The sequence below is a fragment of the Triturus cristatus genome, chromosome 8 (assembly GCF_964204655.1).
Source record: "Triturus cristatus chromosome 8, aTriCri1.1, whole genome shotgun sequence".
NCBI classification, from domain to species: Eukaryota; Metazoa; Chordata; class Amphibia; order Caudata; family Salamandridae; genus Triturus; species Triturus cristatus.
This window is the reverse complement of record NC_140591.1, coordinates 1,520,706,942-1,520,725,830: the sequence shown is the minus strand read 5'-3', so window position 1 is coordinate 1,520,725,830 and position 18,889 is coordinate 1,520,706,942. Positions and strand designations below refer to the sequence as shown.

The 18,889-nt window shown below is 44.5% G+C and overlaps 1 protein-coding gene across 1 annotated transcript in view; it reads left to right on the top strand.

Annotated features, from left to right (window-relative positions):
• The window catches only part of POLD3 (DNA polymerase delta 3, accessory subunit), a 176,663-nt gene that overhangs the window by 46,603 nt on the left and 111,171 nt on the right, over positions 1 to 18,889 (top strand). The window contains exons 4-6 of the mRNA XM_085623362.1: positions 13,896 to 13,935; positions 15,200 to 15,332; positions 18,207 to 18,456. Coding sequence (XP_085479488.1) covers positions 13,896 to 13,935; positions 15,200 to 15,332; positions 18,207 to 18,456 — 423 coding nt within the window. The remainder of the gene's footprint in view (positions 1 to 13,895; positions 13,936 to 15,199; positions 15,333 to 18,206; positions 18,457 to 18,889) is intronic.

Here is an 18,889-nt window from a genome sequence, read left to right as displayed (position 1 = left end):
CTCGTTCCCTCCCACCCTTCCTTTGATGTCCGCTTTTCTTGTTGTTTACAAACCACGCCACACACTGCTGCATGCCGCACACTACCACACGCCACACACTGCTGCATTACACACTGCTGCATTACACACTGCTGCATTACACACTGCTGCATTACACACTGCTGCACGCCTCACACTGCTACACGAAACACTGCTGCACGCCTCACACTGCTGCACGCCTCACACTGCTGCACGCCTCACACTGCTGCACGCCACACACTGCTGCACGCCTCACACTGCTGCACGCCTCACACTGCTGCACGCCACACACTGCTGCATGCCTCACACTGCTGCACGCCGCACACTGTTGCACGCCGCACACTGCTGCACACTGCTACACGCCGCACACTGCTACACGAAACACTGCTGCACGCCACACACTGCTGTACGCCTCACATTGCTGCACACACTGCTGCGCGCCACACACTGCTGCACGCCACACACTGCTGCACGCCACACACTGCTGCATGCCGCTGCACGCCACACACTGCTGCATGCCGCTGCACGCCACACACTGCTGCACGCCACACACTGCTGCACGCCGCACACTGCCGCACACTGCTGCACGCCGCACACTGCTGCACGCCGCACACTGCTGCACGCCACACACTGCTGCATGCCACACACTGCTGCACACCGCACGTTACACGAAACACTGCTGCACGGCACACACTGCTGCACGGCACACACTGCTGTACGCCGCACACTTCTGCACGCCACACACTGCTGCACAATGCTGCATTACTCACTGCTGCATGCTGCACGACACAGCTGCGTGCCGCACACTGCTGCACGCCGCACACTGCTGCACGCCGCACACCGCTGCACGCCACACAGTGCTGCATGCCTCACACTGCTGCACGCCACACACTGCTGCACGCCACACACTGCTGCACGCCACACACTGCTGCACGCCACACACTGCTGCACCCCTCACACTGCTGCACCCCTCACACTGCTGCACCCCTCACACTGCTGCACGCCTCACACTGCTGCACGCCGCACACTGCTGCATGCCGCTGCACGCCGCACACTGCTGCACGCCGCACACTGCTGCACGCCGCACACTGCTGCACGAAACAATGCTGCACGCCACACACTGCTGCACGCCGCACACTGCTGCACGCCACACACTGCTGCACACTGCTGCATAACTCACTGCTGCATGCTGCACGACACTGCTGCACGCCGCACACTGCTACACTTCGCACACTGCTGCACGCCACACACTGCTGCACGCTACACAGTGCTGCATGCCGCTGCACGCCACACACTGCTGCACGCCACACACTGCTGCACGCCACACACTGCTGCACGCCACACACTGCGGCACGCCGCACACTGCTACACGAAACACTGCTGCACGCCACACACTGCTGCATGCCTCACACTGCTGCACGCCATACGCTGCTGCATTATTCACTGCTGCACGACACTGCTGCACACAGCACACTGCTGCACGCCACACAGTGCTGCATGCCTCACACAGCTACACGAAACACTGCTGCACGCCGCACACTGCTGCACGCCACACACTGCTGCACGCCACACACTGCTGCACGCCGCACACTGCTGCACGCCGCACACTGCTGCACGCCACACACTGCTGCATGCCGCTGCATGCCACACACTGCTGCACGCCACACACTGCTGCACGCCACACACTGCTGCACGACGCACAATGCTACACGAAACAATGCTGCACGCCGCACACTGCTGCACGCCACACACTGCTGCACGCCGCACACTGCTGCACGCCACACACTGCTGCACACTGCTGCATTACTCACTGCTGCACGCCACACACTGCTGCACGCCACACACTGCTGCACGCCACACACTGCTGCACGCCGCACACTGCTGCACGCCACACAGTGCTGCATGCCTCACACTGCTACATGAAACACTGCTGCATGCCACACACTGCTGCACACCTCACACTGCTGCACGCCTCACACTGCTGCACGCCTCACACTGCTGCACACCTCACACTGCTGCACGCCTCACACTGCTGCACACTGCTGCACGCCTCACACTGCTGCACGCCTCACACTGCGGCACGCCGCACACTGCTTTTATGCAAGGTTATACTACTGACATTGTAAATGACAATGCCTTTTATTTGTTTTAAAACCAAAACATAAATAAAAGGCATTGTAATTTTACAATGCCAATAGCTCAAACTCTTATAAATGCGAGACCTATTGCATTGCAAATGCTTGTTTTGGATGTGAATGAGTTTCTAGTATGTCTCAAGGTTGAATGGCTTCAGAGGTTGGTGTGTGATGATACATTACAAACTGTGATCAAAGGACTGAAGTTTGGTTGGAGTACGTGTGTCAGGGATGATGAAGTAATAAACCCTTTTGTGAAAATTGAATCTGAACTTGCAGTTCGGGATGCGTTACTTCTTCGTGGGAATAGATTGGTTCCACCTAGCAGTTTGAGAGAACGGTTGATTGAGTTTGCCCACGATGGGCATCCAGGAATTTCCAAGACAAAATAAATTGTAAGACAAGCATATTGGTGGCCAGGCATGGACATTTGTATTGAACGAAGTGTCAGGGAGTGTGTAAAGTGCAGTAAGTGTGACAAAACGTTAAAATCCAGAATGCGACCCATGAACTTGAGAAAGTTGCCCAAAGAAGCCTGGGAAGAAGTGGCCATTGATATTTTGGGTCCCATTAGAACATTGAGTGTGGATAAATATGTCAGTTTTATACTGGACATGTCTCAAGGTGGCCTGAGATAGGCATAACAAACTCTATTGAAACTAAAGATGTGATAAAATTCCTGGGGAAAATTTTTGAGAGTGAAGGTTTGCCATTAAATATTCTCTCTGATAATGGCGTAGAATTTGTCTCTCAGGAGATGGAAAAGTACTTTAGTGAGAGAGGCATCACATGTAGGAGGCAGCCCTTTATCATCCAGAGGGCTATGGAATGGTTGAAAGGTTCAATCATGTTTTGAAGGAATCCATTGAGAGAGTGGTAGTCAATCAGAAGTGTTGGAGGACTGAAATGGTTCAAGAATTATAGGTTCACGCCTCACACCATGACTGGAAGAACACTGTTCGAGTTATTCAAGAAAAGGAAAGCAGGCACTGTACTTTGTCCTCTTTGGGTGTTAGACAAGACCAAGAATTTGAAGTATGAGATGGACGATGAAGTAAAGAATAAAGTGGAAATAACAAAGATGATTAAAAACAAGAAGTGGTTTGATGTACGCAAGGCGGTCAAGAGTACAGTAGTGGAAAAAAGGTGATGTGGTGAGGATAAAATCTCCTCAAAGTGTCGTCATCACAAGGGTCCAAATATTTACAACCCATGAAAGTGATTAAGGTCTTCAAAAATGCGATCTGAACAGAGGATCATAGGGTGTGGAAGTTGAGTCGCTTGGCAAAAGTAATGCAAGAGGTGGAGAAGAGTAAGGATTTGGCTAAACATGGTGAGACTGTAGCAGCCGGTGGTGTGAGAAGAAGTGTTAGAACTGCTAGCAAACCTAAGTATTTAGATGATTATGTGCATTCGTAACTGATGTCTCTTTTGAGTCAGTGTTTAACTGTTTTGCTGTTTAGCTGTTCTAACTCTGTGTTTAACTTTTTAAGTTTATAAGAGTATAAACTGTTTATAGTTGATATCTATGTTAATTTATAATGGGAAGGGAGATGTGTGGCATCGTTCCGAGTATAGAATGTTATTCCAACATTCTCCATGAGCGCTCCCTGCGTGGAATTGAGTGGTGGAGGACAGTTGGAGAGACGGAGGTTGGAGAGATGAGACTGGGGTGAAAAGATGTAACCTAATAAAACAACTTATTCAAGATACTGCTTCCCGGGTATCTTTACAGAAGGGCATCCCTGATTTGGTGCAAGGGCATGGCAGATACTTCAGGTTGGTTATATGAAGCATGTTTAAGTACTTCACTGACCAACATTGAGGGTGCACAGCTAGTAACTCTGTTTCAGAGTTAAAGAAGACCGTGAGTTCCGGAGCATGACCCATAGCTCAATTAAGCTGACGCATCACTTGCAAGAAGCAGACAGCATTCATGTTTTGAGTTGGCTCTGAGGATATTTTTCTGTTAGGCTTGTTGTTACATTTTGCTTTCATATGCTCAGTATAATTTTTTTCTCCATTTATTCAGCCTGGAACATGGAACACAGTACCTGCATTGTACGTTTGATGTTCCAGGGTCGACAGTTTAACAGTGCATCTCGGATTGTTATTCGTGCTGTGCCTCTTTATTGCATCCAGAATAAATGTATCCATTTTTTCTATACATTTTGCTATCATTATTCAACAAAATTTGGCGACGAGTGGAAGAAGACTCTACATACCACGTTCCTGAGGCACAGGTCAAGTAGAGTTTTCTGGACCCGTTTTCGTCTCCCAGACGGGAAGCTTTCGGATGCGAGTTGCCTGCTTCGCTTGCTGAATCGATTGGTGGAAATCCCGTCTTTCAACGCTTTGTTGACAGGATCTTGTGGATTTTCTGGTGTTTTCGGCAGTTTCCTTGTTCCGAGGACGACGTCACCTGGCCGGCGGAGTTGCTTGGATACCGGTGGAGACGCTTTTCGCTGCGCTCTTCTCGCGTCACATCACCTTGCCAACGGGGTTGTTTTGACACCCAGAGTGACGTTTACCCTACGCTCTTCTCACGCCTGCTCTGTGGCTTTTCATTGGATGCGTCATACGTCATTACGATATCAGCCATTTTAAGCAGGAACACGACCTTCTAACAACATCGGAAAGAGATTCTCCGTCATATGGTAAACTTTATTTGGAACGACAACAGTTGTGACTTTGCTGCAGCTTTAATTCCGTAATCTACACATATTTGGTGGTACTTCTACAGATACTTTACTAGAATTATTATACTTAACTCATTAGAGACCATTTCACGCCACTGCTGCACTTTTCTGTGTTTTAGTCTAGCGCTTCAGTTCTGGGCAGTTTTACATGCTTGGTGGTAGCGTGGGAGACTTTCCAGTGTTCTACTGTTATCTTCAATCTAACAGCATATACCCAGTGACTAATTACTCAAATAAAAGAAGGGAGCAACAACAAAACTTACAGGTTATTACAGTGAGAAACTATATTCAGGTGCTTGTGAAAATATAAGAACAGTTCATTTTTTTTCAGGATACTCTCGTGCTGTTATTATCATTTTGTATAGTATGTACTTTTGAAAGTGTCACAGTACTTATATTGTATTATAGGACATCTTCTAAGGAGTATTAGCCGATTCTGGTCAATGACAGACACACTTGGATTACTAATGTTTTAATGTGACATACATAGTCTGATATTATTCTTACGTTGGAATTTTAATTTCATTGTTACAATGCAATTTGATCCACCTTCTAAATTTTTACAATCAAAGGGAGAACCACCTATCCCGTGGACAAGAAGGAAAGAGGAATTTTTTACGTTTTTTAAAGCTATAGATGGTAAGCGTATGTCAGCTGAAAGAAAATAAAATATTTTCCTCCATTCTTTAGGTTCAGAAGGCCAACTTGTGTACAGAACTCTTCCTCCAGTTAGATCTGGAGGTGACTATAATGTTTACGATGAAGCTGTTCTGCGTATAGAAGGCAGATTTAAACCTACCACTAGTGTAGCACTCAACAGGTTTAAATTTTACACCAGAGCTCAAGATGAAAATGAAAGTTTTGATGAATTTCTTACAGCTCTTCGTGCATTGTCCCTACATTGTAATTTTGGTTTGATGACAGACGAAATGATTAGGGATCAAATAATCGTTCATGTTAAAAGTAAGAAGGTACAAGAGCAGTTGTGGATTTTAGGTGATCCCACTTTGGAATTGGCTATTAGTACAGCCAAGGCCTTAGAACAATCTGATAAATGGATTAAATCCCTCAATAAGGATACCAAACCCAGTACAAATAGTGAGGTTGGTGTAGTTAGTCCTAGTACATCTAAATCTGTGTCCAATTACAAAAGTAACAACAGATCTAAACAGTTCTATTGTTACAGACGTGGTAATCCTGATCATATTGCGTCCTTTCCACATTGTCCTGCAATGGGTAAGGAATGCAATAAATGTGGACGCAATGGACCTTTTTCTAAAATGTGTAAAAATGTACTTAAATTCAGCTTACAAAAAAATCCTCAATCGTCTTCTTCTACTCCAAATAAAGGTAACGTTTCTTATGTTTCTCACAATAATTCTGTTGAGGATCAGTATCAAGGGGATATAGAGTCTGGCATTGTGGTTTCCATTCAAAACAACTTTGAAGACTCTGAGATTGATACTATCTCTTCGCCCAAGGGTATTTTTTACATCATGGAAAGAGAGTTGGAATTTATGGCAGATTCTGGTTCCCCTTGGACTATAATTACTATGGATTATTGCACAAAATGCCTAGGAGGGTTGATTGATTGTGATTCTCTCTGCAAACCAGATATTATCGCGTTCAATTTTGATGGTTCCAAGATTGATTTTATTGGGTTCAAGGTTGTACCTATTAACTTTAAAGGCAACTCCGCAGTCATCAAACTATATATAGCTTTCAAAGGTGTAAATGTTTTAGGTTGGCGTGACCAAGCTAAGTTAGGTTTTTTTTTTAAATCCTTGAAATAAGGAAGCAGTTTCAGTACTTGCATTATCCTTACCTGGAGCAGACATTACGGATTTATATCCTCAAGTATTTTCGGATAAATTGGGTAAACTTGAAGGTTTTAGTCATAGGATTAAAGTCAAGTCAAATGCTGTTCCTGTGAAACAAAAATTAAGGGGTGTTCCTATTAGTGTTAGAGCAGAACTGAAAGACATCTTAGACTCTATGGTTAAAGATGATATCATTGTAGAGATCGAGTCATCTGAATGGGTTTCTCCGATCCTTTTGGCTCGTAAACCTGACAACAGAATTCGGCTTTGTATTGATTTGAGGGCTTTAAATACAAATTTGATTACTGATTGTCATCCTCTTCCCAATATCAATGAAATGATATGTATGTTAGATGGTGCTTGTATTTTCTCTACTCTTGACCTTCGGTCTGCTTACCACCAAATTGAGCTCACCAGTGATTCCAAACATTTCACGGCATTTATCACACCCCATGGATTGTTTCAGTTTAAAAGAATGCCTTTTGGCTTAGCTTCAGCAGCATCTGTGTTTCAAAGAGCGATGTATCACATTTTCAAGGATGTCAACATGTTTGTTAAGTGTTTCCAAGATTATATTCTTATTTTCTCAAAAAATGTAGATGAACATTTTCATCACTTAAAAGAGGTATGTTCTAGATTGAGTATATCTGGCCTAACACTTAAAGCTTCCAAGTGTACATTTTTTTGCAAATCAGTTGAATATCTAGAACATACTCTTTCAGGTGAAGGTGTGGTACCAAAAAAAGCTTTGGTTGATGCAATCATAAATGCTCCAGCTCCTGACAATAAGGAAAAACTCCTTTCGTTTGCTGGTTTATGCGAGTATTATAGTAAATTCATACAGAATTTCGCTACTAAAATGGAGCCTCTCAGAGAGTTAACCAGGAAATCTTCTGAATTTATTTGGTCTGAGGTACAAGAAATGGCATTCAGAGATATTAAACGAGAGATTATCAATGCACCCACTCTTAAATCCTTTTGTCTTAATAAAAGGTGCATCATCACCGTAGATGCCAGTCTTTATGGACTGGGTGGCGTTCTTAGCCAATGTTCTGGGAGATATGAATGGTGTGTAGCCTTCGCTTCTAGAACACTTTCTGAAACAGAAAGGAGATATGCAGTAATTGAGAGGGAATTGCTAGCTTGTATCTGGGCTATTGAACATTTTCGAAATTATATTTGGGGAAGTAGATTCATTCTCAGGACTGATCATAAGCCTCTTGTGGGAATCTTATCCCCTGGAGGTGGTTGGAATTCTACTGCCCGCATAGCCCGTCTCACCTCTCGTTTACAAGAATATGACTTTAAGGTTGTATATGTTCCGGGCAGGAGTAATGTCACTGCCGATTTTCTATCTAGATTACCATGCTCTGGGGAACGTGTCTCCCTAGTGACACAAGATGTGGATATCATTACTACTGTAAAAGATTTTGTTTCCAATGAATTTTTGAACATGTCTGAGAGTGAGTGGTCAAGGGAAATGAAAGATGATGTTCTGTGTCAACATATTTTTGAGTACATAAGAAAAGGTTGGCCCAAGGAAATGTTTGTCTCTGCTGAAATTGCTCCGTTTTGTCACATATCTTCTGAGATTGAAGAAGATGGTGGCTTACTTTTCAAAGGTGGGAAAATTATTCCTCCTGTTAAGATGCAAATAAAGATTTTGTCACTTTTACACCAGGGACATTTGGGTTTGTCGTCAATGAAACGACTTATTAGGGCTAATTTTTGGTGGCCTGGACTTGACAAGATGGTAGAGAAAACAGTCAGGGAGTGTCCAGAATGTATTAGTAGTGACAAAATGCTCCAAATTTCTTCTGCTCCTCTCAATCCTGTCACTTGGCCTACTTATCCTTGGCAGAAAGTGGCTTTTGACATATCTGGTCCTTTTAAACATTTGCCTTTGAATGCACGTTTTGCCTTAGTCATTGTTGATTACCACTCTTAAGTGGCCTGAGGTTAAGTTTGTAGCAAGTGCTTCATCTCAAGTAATTATCACTTTTCTCAAAGAAGTTTTTGCCCGTGAAGGTGCTCCAGAAGTGTTAGTGACTGATAATGGGATTCAACTTACTTCACAAGAAATGAAAGATTTTCTTCTATTGTGTAGTATTAAACACTATACCACGTCTTTGTATGAACCAAGAGAAAATGGTCAAGTAGAACGTTTTAATCGTGTTCTTAAAGACAGTATTCAGTCAGCTAATGGATCTTCTGAGCCATGGATGGATATAGTGAGGAAAAAGTTATGGATGTATCGCATTACTCCACATTCTGTAACTGGTGTAAGTCCTTTTAGACTATTGAAGGGGAGAGAACCCTCTTCTGATATATGTCCGTGGTGGATAAAGATCATCAATTCTAATAATGACACTCTTGACATTAACATGATTGCTAAACGTGTAGAAGAAAAACAAAACAAAATGAAATTAGCATTTGATTCTAAAATAAAAGTTAAAACTCATGGTTTTGTGGTGGGAGAATGGGTAAGAATCAAAAAACCTGTTTTTTTGGTAAAAGGTTATTCCAAATTCTATCAGCCTATTAAGATTGTGAAAGTGTGTAAGAATAGTGTTATTACCCAAGATGGTAGAGTTTGGAATCTGAGAAGATTTGCTAAATGTAAGGCTTTAAACAGTAATGATTCGTCTTCCTTATGCAATTCTGAGAATGTGTCCTCTGATACTTTTGTACCTACACCTTCTGTAGCTTCAAGAGTCAAAAACAATGCTCGTCCAAAATAGTTACCTGGTAGATATTTAACTTGATTATTATGCTTGGTTTGATTTTCTGTTCGGGGTGAGATGTGTTACATTTTGCTGTCATATGCTCAGTATAATTTCTTTCTCCATTTATTCAGCCTGGAACATGGAACACAGTACCTGCGTTGTACGTTTGATGTTCCATGTTCGACAGTTTAACAGTGCATCTTGGATTGTTATTCATGCTGTGCCTCTTTATTGCATCCAGAATAAATTTATCCATTTTTTCTATACATTTCGCTATCATTATTCAACACTTGTCAACCCATGTTAAACTCTCCAATTATGTTTTTGGGGTAATAGATTGGGCATGTTGTGCACATTCTTTTATTTTGTCTAGAAGTAGGTGGTTAGATCCTAGTCTAGGGACATGACAGGGAGGGTAAAAGAGCTCCTTAGGTTGACGTTTGCATTGCGACAATAAAAAGTCACGGTAAAAGACTTCTGTGCAGGTCAAGTGTGAGGTGTAAAGCACTAACTTATGCTGCTACCCAGCTAGCGATATCTGCTTTTATTGATGACTTTATTTATATCCAGGTGGCAACAGGATGGCTAAGAGGTGACTAAGTGGTCCTTGAACCACGTGCTTTCGTCAGTCCAAGTAGGTGGTCTCGTATTTAGATAAGGAGGTTCTGTATGATTCTGGCATTTTACATACATATTATTTAGCTCTTGATTGAGGAAAGAGTAGGTTGCGAGTTGAGAAATAGGATAAGCTATGGGCTGACTATTCTTATTGCATGATTTGTTCAGATCCAGTATTCTTGAATGAAGGCTGTGTGGAATAAGTTTGGTACTCATGTGAATGCAGGCGTTTGATCTGTCTGGCACTATTGGGAGTGAGGTTGAGCTGAGCGCTGAATGACATGGAATATGAGGATGGTGTCCTTCTCAAAATAGGTCACTGAGCTCTGATATTTTGCTATTATCTTTTGGTAGTGTTGATTTATAGGAGTTGTGCAACAATAAGTTGCAACATACCCTTTTTGGAGGCTTAAGTGTGGGAAGAGTTCTTGAATTAGGAACCTGTTACTTTACGTGGGTGCGGTTAACTCCAGTTCCTTTTGTTAACATGACAGTACCATTGGAATCAATGTCAGTTTTGTACTTTCTATGAAGGAATGCATTTCCTGTAATGTCTACTTTTACAGCCTCTTTGGGTATCTAGCTTTTTGAAGGGGGTGAGTTTCGAGGTGAAAGTGTCCTACAATTTTCTATTTTGCGAAAAATAAGAGGTCTGTAATTGTAATGCTAGTTTTCGGGCAAGTATAGTGATCTGTGATCAGGGTCCGCAGGGTTTTGTTAATCACAAGCATATTTAACATTTTTCTTAGCCTTCTTAGAGATAGTAGTTTTCAGGTGCTTGATTGTAAATGGCCCTGAACCTCATTCGCGTAGCATGCTGCCAATTCCCATAGATCGTTGGATGAGTGTGGCCATGGGAGTTTAGGTAGGTGCTAAAAAGTGAAGATTGGATCTAGCCTAAATATGGCCTACTGGTCGGCCTGTCAAGTCGCACTGCAAGTCCGACCTGTGGGTAGCTTTCCATCACACTATGAATGGGTTCAGTGCGATGTGGGTCTGATCAATTAATACTAACAAGAAGCTGTGGCATGATTACCCTTCATTTGAGACCATGGCTGGACTTGAGAAGGCGCTGGTCTCTCCCTGGGGCGAGCCTGAGCAGAATCACGCATGTCATTAATTGTGATAAAAACGCAAGAAAGGCAGAATGCACCCTTCTAGATAGTTGTGTAAACATCCTGGTCATAAGCAATAACTGAAATGGTCCAATATATGTTTGCTTGGCAAGGGAGTGCTCGAAGGGCCTAGCAGGAATAGGTGTCTTAGATATAGTTGCTAGATCTTAGAGTCTGATATGGTTAATCAAAATTAACAGAGTGTATCAAGACCAAGGAAGTATGAAAACAGACATCAAACCTCTGTGAATATATTTACATAAGTGTCAGTGCAAATGAGAACTAGTAGTAGAGGAGGAGACGTAGGAAAGCGGGGCATTTACAGTGCCTTCAGCCATTGTAGCATTATGGCATCTGCTGTTTAATAGGGTATGAGCTTATGCGAGAAAGCAGGAGCAGAGGGTAAAAACCTCTGGAATGATTGGTGCCCCATGATGTGCTTGAAAGAAGAATGTATTTTTTGGGCAACCGCTAGTGATGTAATTTTTCTGTGAGGATTTCAGAGCAGAAGACCTGTGATCTAAGAAGCAACTTCTGGGAGAAATAGGTATTTTTAATTCTTGATTGTGATAATGATCTTCCTCTTTTGGCATACGTTTATATTTGTTTGTAGACTAATGCAAGGAGATTGTCTAAGCTGCTTGACGTGTTCTTTCGTTATTTTTCTGTACTGATTCAACATCAGCATTTCTGGGCGTGGAGTATGAACCAAGCTGGTTTTTAGATACAGTTCAGGTTGAGACACCTGTTCTTGGAGTGGAGTCTTGTGATACAAAAGCACCTCGTCAAACATCACAGATGAACATTTGGCATGATGTGCATTAAAGTAAGTATCTTGAGCAATCTAAACTCTGGAAGATGCAGACTGAGAAACAGTTGGGTTGAGTGGTCTTGTTTTTAGGGAGGATTAACAAGTGCTTGCCGAACCAGTTTCCTTGGCCACCTGAGGTCCCAGGTTCAGAGCACAGACAGGTCGAGAGCAGGAGCATCACTTGGATGGAGACATCTAGTCTTACCCTACAGCAAGGAGAAATGCTGAATGGATGCAATCACTCATATCCTCCGCAGTAATTCCAGTTCTTAATGACAGATGATGTTGTGTAACGAGGAAGGTGAGAACCTCTCAGAGCGAGCCTTGTAGCCCACAGGTCATCAGTGGTGCAGATGGAAAAAAAGGTCATTGCTTTTGGCAGCTGCTTCCCCGTTGGTGTCCGAGATCCCCATGCAGCTATGAACTACAACCATGTTGTGACCAGCACATTGCCCTCAGAGATCCATGGATGTTAAATCAAACTATAACTTATGAAACTAGAAGTGACTATATGAAACTGGTAGGTTAATTGTATTAGACAATGCGGGGCTTCATGAGAGGGTGGTGAATGTATTGAATAGACATCCTACGGAGTAGGAAATGTCTGTGATGGATACAGAAGCACTATGGTAAATTGGACAATATGTATTGATTGAAGAGAAAAGGGCAGACTGGATGCCTTTACGTGTCACTAGGTTCTCCGTGTCTACAGCTTGGTCTGTACCTTCCTCAGAGTGAGCTAAACAAGCAAAATAAAAACAAACACACACACACACACATCACACCCACACACATCACACACACACAATCACACACACACAATCACACACACACACCCACATACATCACACCCACACCCCTCCCACATCACACCCACACCCCTCCCACATCACACCCACACTCTTCCCACACTCTTCCCACACACACCTCACTCATTCCTGTTTTCTCTCGCCTGCTTTGTCTCATCTCTCTCTCTCTGTTCTGCGCCCTCTCTCTTATGCTATCTCCTGCGCTCTTTCTCTATCCTCTCTCTCTCTCTCTCTCTCTCTCCTGCTCTCACTCTTCGCTCGCTCTCTCTCTCTCTCCTGCTCTCTCTCCCCTGCTCTCTCTCCCCTGCTCTCTTTCTCTTGTGCTCGCTTCCTTCCCCGCTCTCTCGCTCTCTCTCTCTCTCCTGCGCTCTTTCTCGCCTGCTCTCTCGCTCTCTCTCGCGCTCTCTCTCTCTCGCCTGCTCTCTCTCTCGCCTGCTCTCTCTCTCGCCTGCTCTCTCTCTCCTGCTGTCTCTCTCTCTCCTGCTGTCTCTCTCTCCTGCTCTCTCTTCTGCTCTGTCTCCTTCTTTCTCCTGCTCCCTGTCTCTGTATCTCCTGCTCCCTCTCTCTCTCTCTCTCTCGCCTGCTCCCTCTCTCTCTCGCCTGCTCTCTCTCTCTCTTGACCCTCTCTCTCTCCTCGCTACTTAGATGTGGCACTTGGCTTGCCCATCCTTTTCTTCTGTTATCTAGTGCCTGCTTTTGTCTTGTGCTTATTTCCATTGAATCCTTCATGTTTTTGGAGCATTTATAAAGTTTCTCTCAGTCAAAGTTTATTTTCTTTATTACTTTGTTTATCCTTTTGTATTTTCTCCAACTATGCTTTGTCATGTCATTTCTGTCTACTCTTGCTGAAGTGTTAATTTAAAATGCCTACAATTTTCTCACAAATCCCTTTATATTTTTTTCCTGCATCGCTGTTCAGATTCATAATTCTGTGCAGTATAGGACTGGAACTGCTAACTTGCCTTCAACGTGATTAAGTAGCATAAATATATAAAACAAGTACCTGCAAAAGTTGCTCACTATTCAGATGTGTGGGAATGCACGTTAGGATTAGTTTAGAACCCAGTATATAGCTGATGCATTTCGAACTTATTGCTTGTGGTTTCTTACACTGGCATATTGTATTTTTTTTTTTTTTTTGCAGTATCACAAGGTGGCCGTAATAAAGGAAGAGAAGTTGGAAGGTAAGCTACAGTTACAATTTAAAGTTGAGACTCATGAGTGCTCTGAAATGGCCTTTATCCAGCTTCATTTACAAATGCTTTGTCCCTCTGATTTTGGACTTGGGGTTTCTAGGTTAGACAGGCTGCCCCAGGGTCATTGTCTCTTGGCTCCCGACCCCCACCCACTTCCCAATGACTACCGAGCTCCCACAGGCCACTGCCAACCCTACCAAAGGGCCCATGACCCCATCTCCCCACCTGCCCCGTAGGCCAGTGAGCCTCACTCCCACCGGAAGGCCAGTGATTTCCTCCCCCCGCCCAAGGGTCAGTGACACGAGAGCTAATGACCAACCCCCACCCACCCGAGGGCCAGTGACCAACCCCCACCTGCCCTGCTCTTAAGGGCCAATCACCCCTTGCCACACCTGCCCCGCTACAACAGCCAGTCACCTACACCCACCCGCCCCTCTCCCATCAGCCAATCACCCCCACGGTCCCAACAGCCAATCACCCAAGGAAACCTGATGGCCACTGTCTCTCCCACCCTCCTACCCCCTCATGGACAGCTACTGATGACCACTAAATCCATAGCACCCACCTGCCCAGTTACCGATTACTACTCACCCCACCCGCCCTTCTCTTGATGGCTGTTAACCGTGCCCGCCCAGCTACTGATAGCTACTAAACTCGTCCCCCAGCCACCCAGCTCCCAATGGCCCCTTCGGGGCTACCCTCTCATCCGCTTAGCTCCCGAGGGCTACCCCCACCCGCCCAGCTCCCGATAGTTCACCTGTCCCGCCTGCCTGATTCCCGATTGCCACTGACCCCCCTCCCACCAAGCTCTCAATGGCCCTTCAGCGGCCTTCCTGGCTTCTAATGGCCACTGATGTCCCACTTGCCACTGACGCCCTGTGGCTCCCATTGGTTGCTGCCACATGGCCACTAAACATCCTGGATCCAATTGGTCACCCTCTTCCCTGCTCCCTGTGTCAACTGCCTCACTGCTCACAATGGTCCCAATGCCACTACCCACAAGCACCCGGTGGTCACTGCCCCAAGCTCCCAATGCCACCTCAAATTGTATTTAACATAATCTAAAACTGTTTTCTAGGTTCACCACAGAAGGCATGTTGTTTCTACCAGGGTAATTGTTTGCATCTGTGAAGAGAGTTAGTGGGCCTCCATCTTAAATGTATTTGTTCATCTTTGGTTTGATGTTCAGCAGGGAACTTTTTAATCGCCTGAAAGCTCTCATAAGCATTGTTTTGTATTCTTTTTCTTGCAGCTATGAAGTCCAAGCTTGCAGTGATAAGCAGTGTGCATGTCTACAGCATACAGAAGGCGGTTCTGAAAGATAGTGGGCCCCTTTTCAACACCGATTATGACATTATCAAAGCAAACCTTGAGATATGCAACAAGTGAGTACCGCAGCGGTCTTTGCAACACTAAAGTGCTGCTACATCCCACCACAAGGGTCTATTTAGTTATAGTAAAAACCCATCACCACTAGTGTACAGGAATAGACTTATTCATGATTCTGGTAAATAGCCTAGTGATTTTAATCACCCGGCCATCGGTTATCCGAGTGGCCACCTGTCTCCTGGCATCTGTTCTGGCAGGCTGCACTTAGTAAAACTGTTCCAGTGCAGTTTCCTGCCGTCTAAGGTGACTTGTATCGGGCTCACATGCGTCCAAGACACAGGAGTTCCGCAAGGTTGTTGGTGTCTTTACCCACCCTATTTACTATGTACCTGTACCTGCTACTGAGAGCATCATAGGCTCGTGAAAAATCCCGATCTTCTGTGTCAACATTTAACAATGGAATTTGACAACTGAATCTGCTTGAGAATCAATTGTAACCTAGCAATTTTACTTCAGAAATGAGTCACAGTATCAGAAGTTAGCAAATGGAGTCATATTGTGAAATTCATAGGACAAATTTATATTAGTCCTTTGATTTGCTGTTCCGCGTCCATGTGTATTGGCTCTTTACCCCGGTTCTTCTAGTATATAGTAGTCATTCATCACATCCCCCATATATGAATGGCTCATTCCTCCCCTGAGAGGGATTGAAAGGATGGGTAGCATGCCATGTGAACTCTGGAAAGCTTCCAGAGTTCTGAAAGAGAAGAGAAAGGGTCACAGGGTGTTGTCGTCATCCACGGTCTTCCTTGCTCTCTCTCTCAAACCCTCTTATTCGCCTCCTGTCCTTGCATTAAGGGTAGTATTTCTCTACCCTGAACAGGATGAGAAAGGGTCACAGTTAGGGAGCTGTTAACATCGTCCATCCTCCTACCTGTTGGCTGTGGTTCACGCCCCACCCTTAAAGGAGGCTCCGCCCTATCTTCCTTCCACTGTGTTCTGGTACGACAGCCCTCCGTTACAGTGAGGAGGGATCACAATGGCGCTTGCTTTGCCTTGTATCCCTGAGGAGGAGGGGTTCGTGTATAACTATGAGCCTGAAATCACACGGAACCGCAGAGCCACCAAGGAATGTTAAGATTCAACCATACGATCCTTCCTGAAAAGATGGCAACTCCCTTTCCAGCCTGTTCTCACCATCTTATCTGCCACCGGAGACACCACTGCTGAGGTCACTGTATAAGCAAAGGACATGTCTGTACATTAGCCTAACAGCAAGTTGTAGGTGATCTTTCTGTCTTGCCTCAAGAGCCCTTAGACTAAGCAATCCTTAAAGTTTTATCTTTTTTGACAGGACAACAATCATGGTAGGAGTTGTAAATGGCAATTTGCCATATGAAGCCCTATTTAGTATAATTATTTGCCCAGGCATGTACATCCTTAAATGCATCTTCCTCCATCCTGCAGTTACTGATGTACACCGGTTAGACTACTGTACATCTTTCAATGCCAACATCTCTACAAAACTGCAAAATAAACAACGTTTTCCAGAATGTACATGTCTGTGATTCAGAAAAGAGTTACTTGACAGGTAAATACTCCCGTGGCCAGAAAAGACTACATTAGTACCCCATGAAGGAACAGGCAATTTAAAAAACAGCATTAGTATACAAGGCAGTTCATCACTAGAGACCTCAGTATTAGCAGTGAAGAATTTGCAATACTTGATAACTAAGACAGTAATGCGCCAAACCACCGAAATGCTGGCAATATTATGCTGGAGATACTCTTCATTAATGAGATTCTCGTGTTGTAATTGGAGGCCTTTTGTTGTGGAATGACCATTCCACAAAGAAGATACATTTTGCTCACCATTAAAAAATTGTTTTTTACGAACAATTATGTTTATTTTCTAACCCCTCCACCTTTTAACTCTCGCCTACTTTCTCAGTGGGTAACCTAAATGTTCAGAGCAAAAACCTTCTAAGGAGCACTACTTCTACCTTCCATAAATTGAATGGATTATCTCCACAGATCTTAACTATAATGTTTAGTGAAGAACACTTTAGCAAGAATCTTTAAAATGAGTCTATAAAATGACAGTGGCAGTGTTCCTCTTACATCATGGTGCTTCTCTATCCTTAACACTTTAGTACCCTTCCAGTTATAGCTGAGTCCAGGAACTACCTCACTTTAATTTGTTGATTCCTTTGTTTTTCTCTGAAGTGAGGCTCTTTCTAATGAAATGAGCACTTTAGCAACATTGCAACCGGTAGCATCTGCTACCAGACGGAAGTGGTGGGGCGAGGAGGGGAGGTGGAAAGAAAGATTAAAAAACAAACAAAAAAGCACACATACCTAGTTACTGCTGACCAACCGGCCGCCGCCTTTCCTCTGTCCTCTTCCTCTCCAGCCAGCTGCTGCCTTTCCTCCATCACCTTCATATCCAGACGGCCGCCACCTTTCCTCCGTCCTCTTCATCTCGAGTCTTGCAGCAGGAAGCACCCGTGGTGATTGGTCAAAGCATCGTGGTTCGGCGCTCAGGCAGGCAGTGGGAGCCTGGGCATATTCTCCACCCAGGCTGCAATTCAGCCTGGGTGGAGAACATGCAAAGTGCGCATGAGGCTTTGGCCAGCCCGAGACGCCCGGCCAAAGCGTCATGCGCACTTACAGTGTGTGCCCACCACTCCTCCCCCGCAGTGCTCTGGCGTCGCGGAACCCAGCTCTGCCCGCACATAACCAACTGAGCCACTACAGTAGGAAAAATCTAATTCATTCACGCACATGCTCATGTTTGGGTATGGAACATTAACCCCTTTCCTAACAGTCCTTCTAGAATAGTGTTGCTGTACCTTTATGATGCATTTGTATTGGCTAATGCTGAAATTTGTGTGGAGTATCCTTGACAATCTACAATGTTTTCCCTGCAGATATAGTGCCATTCAGTGCTCATTTGCAGTACGCAGGGCTCCAGCAGAGATAGCGAAGTCTCAGAAGAGTTCCCAGCCATCGAATGAGCAGCAGGTGACCACTGCGCCAATAACCAATGGCCATGGCCCACCACCTTCCAAGGCCGCTTCCCAGCCACCTAAAGGGATTATGGGCATGTTTGCTGCAAAAGGCAACTCGAAATCTCAGACAACCGTCAAGGACTCGAAGCCTGAAATGAAAGAAGCCCCGGTAAGCGACCTTTTTTTTTCTTCTTTTTCTTGCATATAAGAGACCCTGTTCCTCTTCCTCATAAGGGTGTGGTCCTATAGTAAACTATCTATCATCTCTATTTTAAGCTACAACCCCCTTTTTCCTTCATCACAAAGCCATCAACGCAAACTAACCGTTTTATCCACCAAAACTGGCCTTATCTGCAACAAATAACCATCTAGAAACAACACCTTAGTGTTACTAGCAGTCCCTAACCACAATGTAATCTGCTGTGATGGCTACTTATTTCTACCCGAATAACTGCCTTTGCGTCCGCAAACCACTACCCCATTCATCAGCAGATTAGTAAGGCAATCAACCTCTTTATTTTCCGGAACACAACCTCTTCAGTCAGCCATTTAGCCCTTCTAATCGTTATACACCCAGATGTCTAATGTTATCACTCAGAATT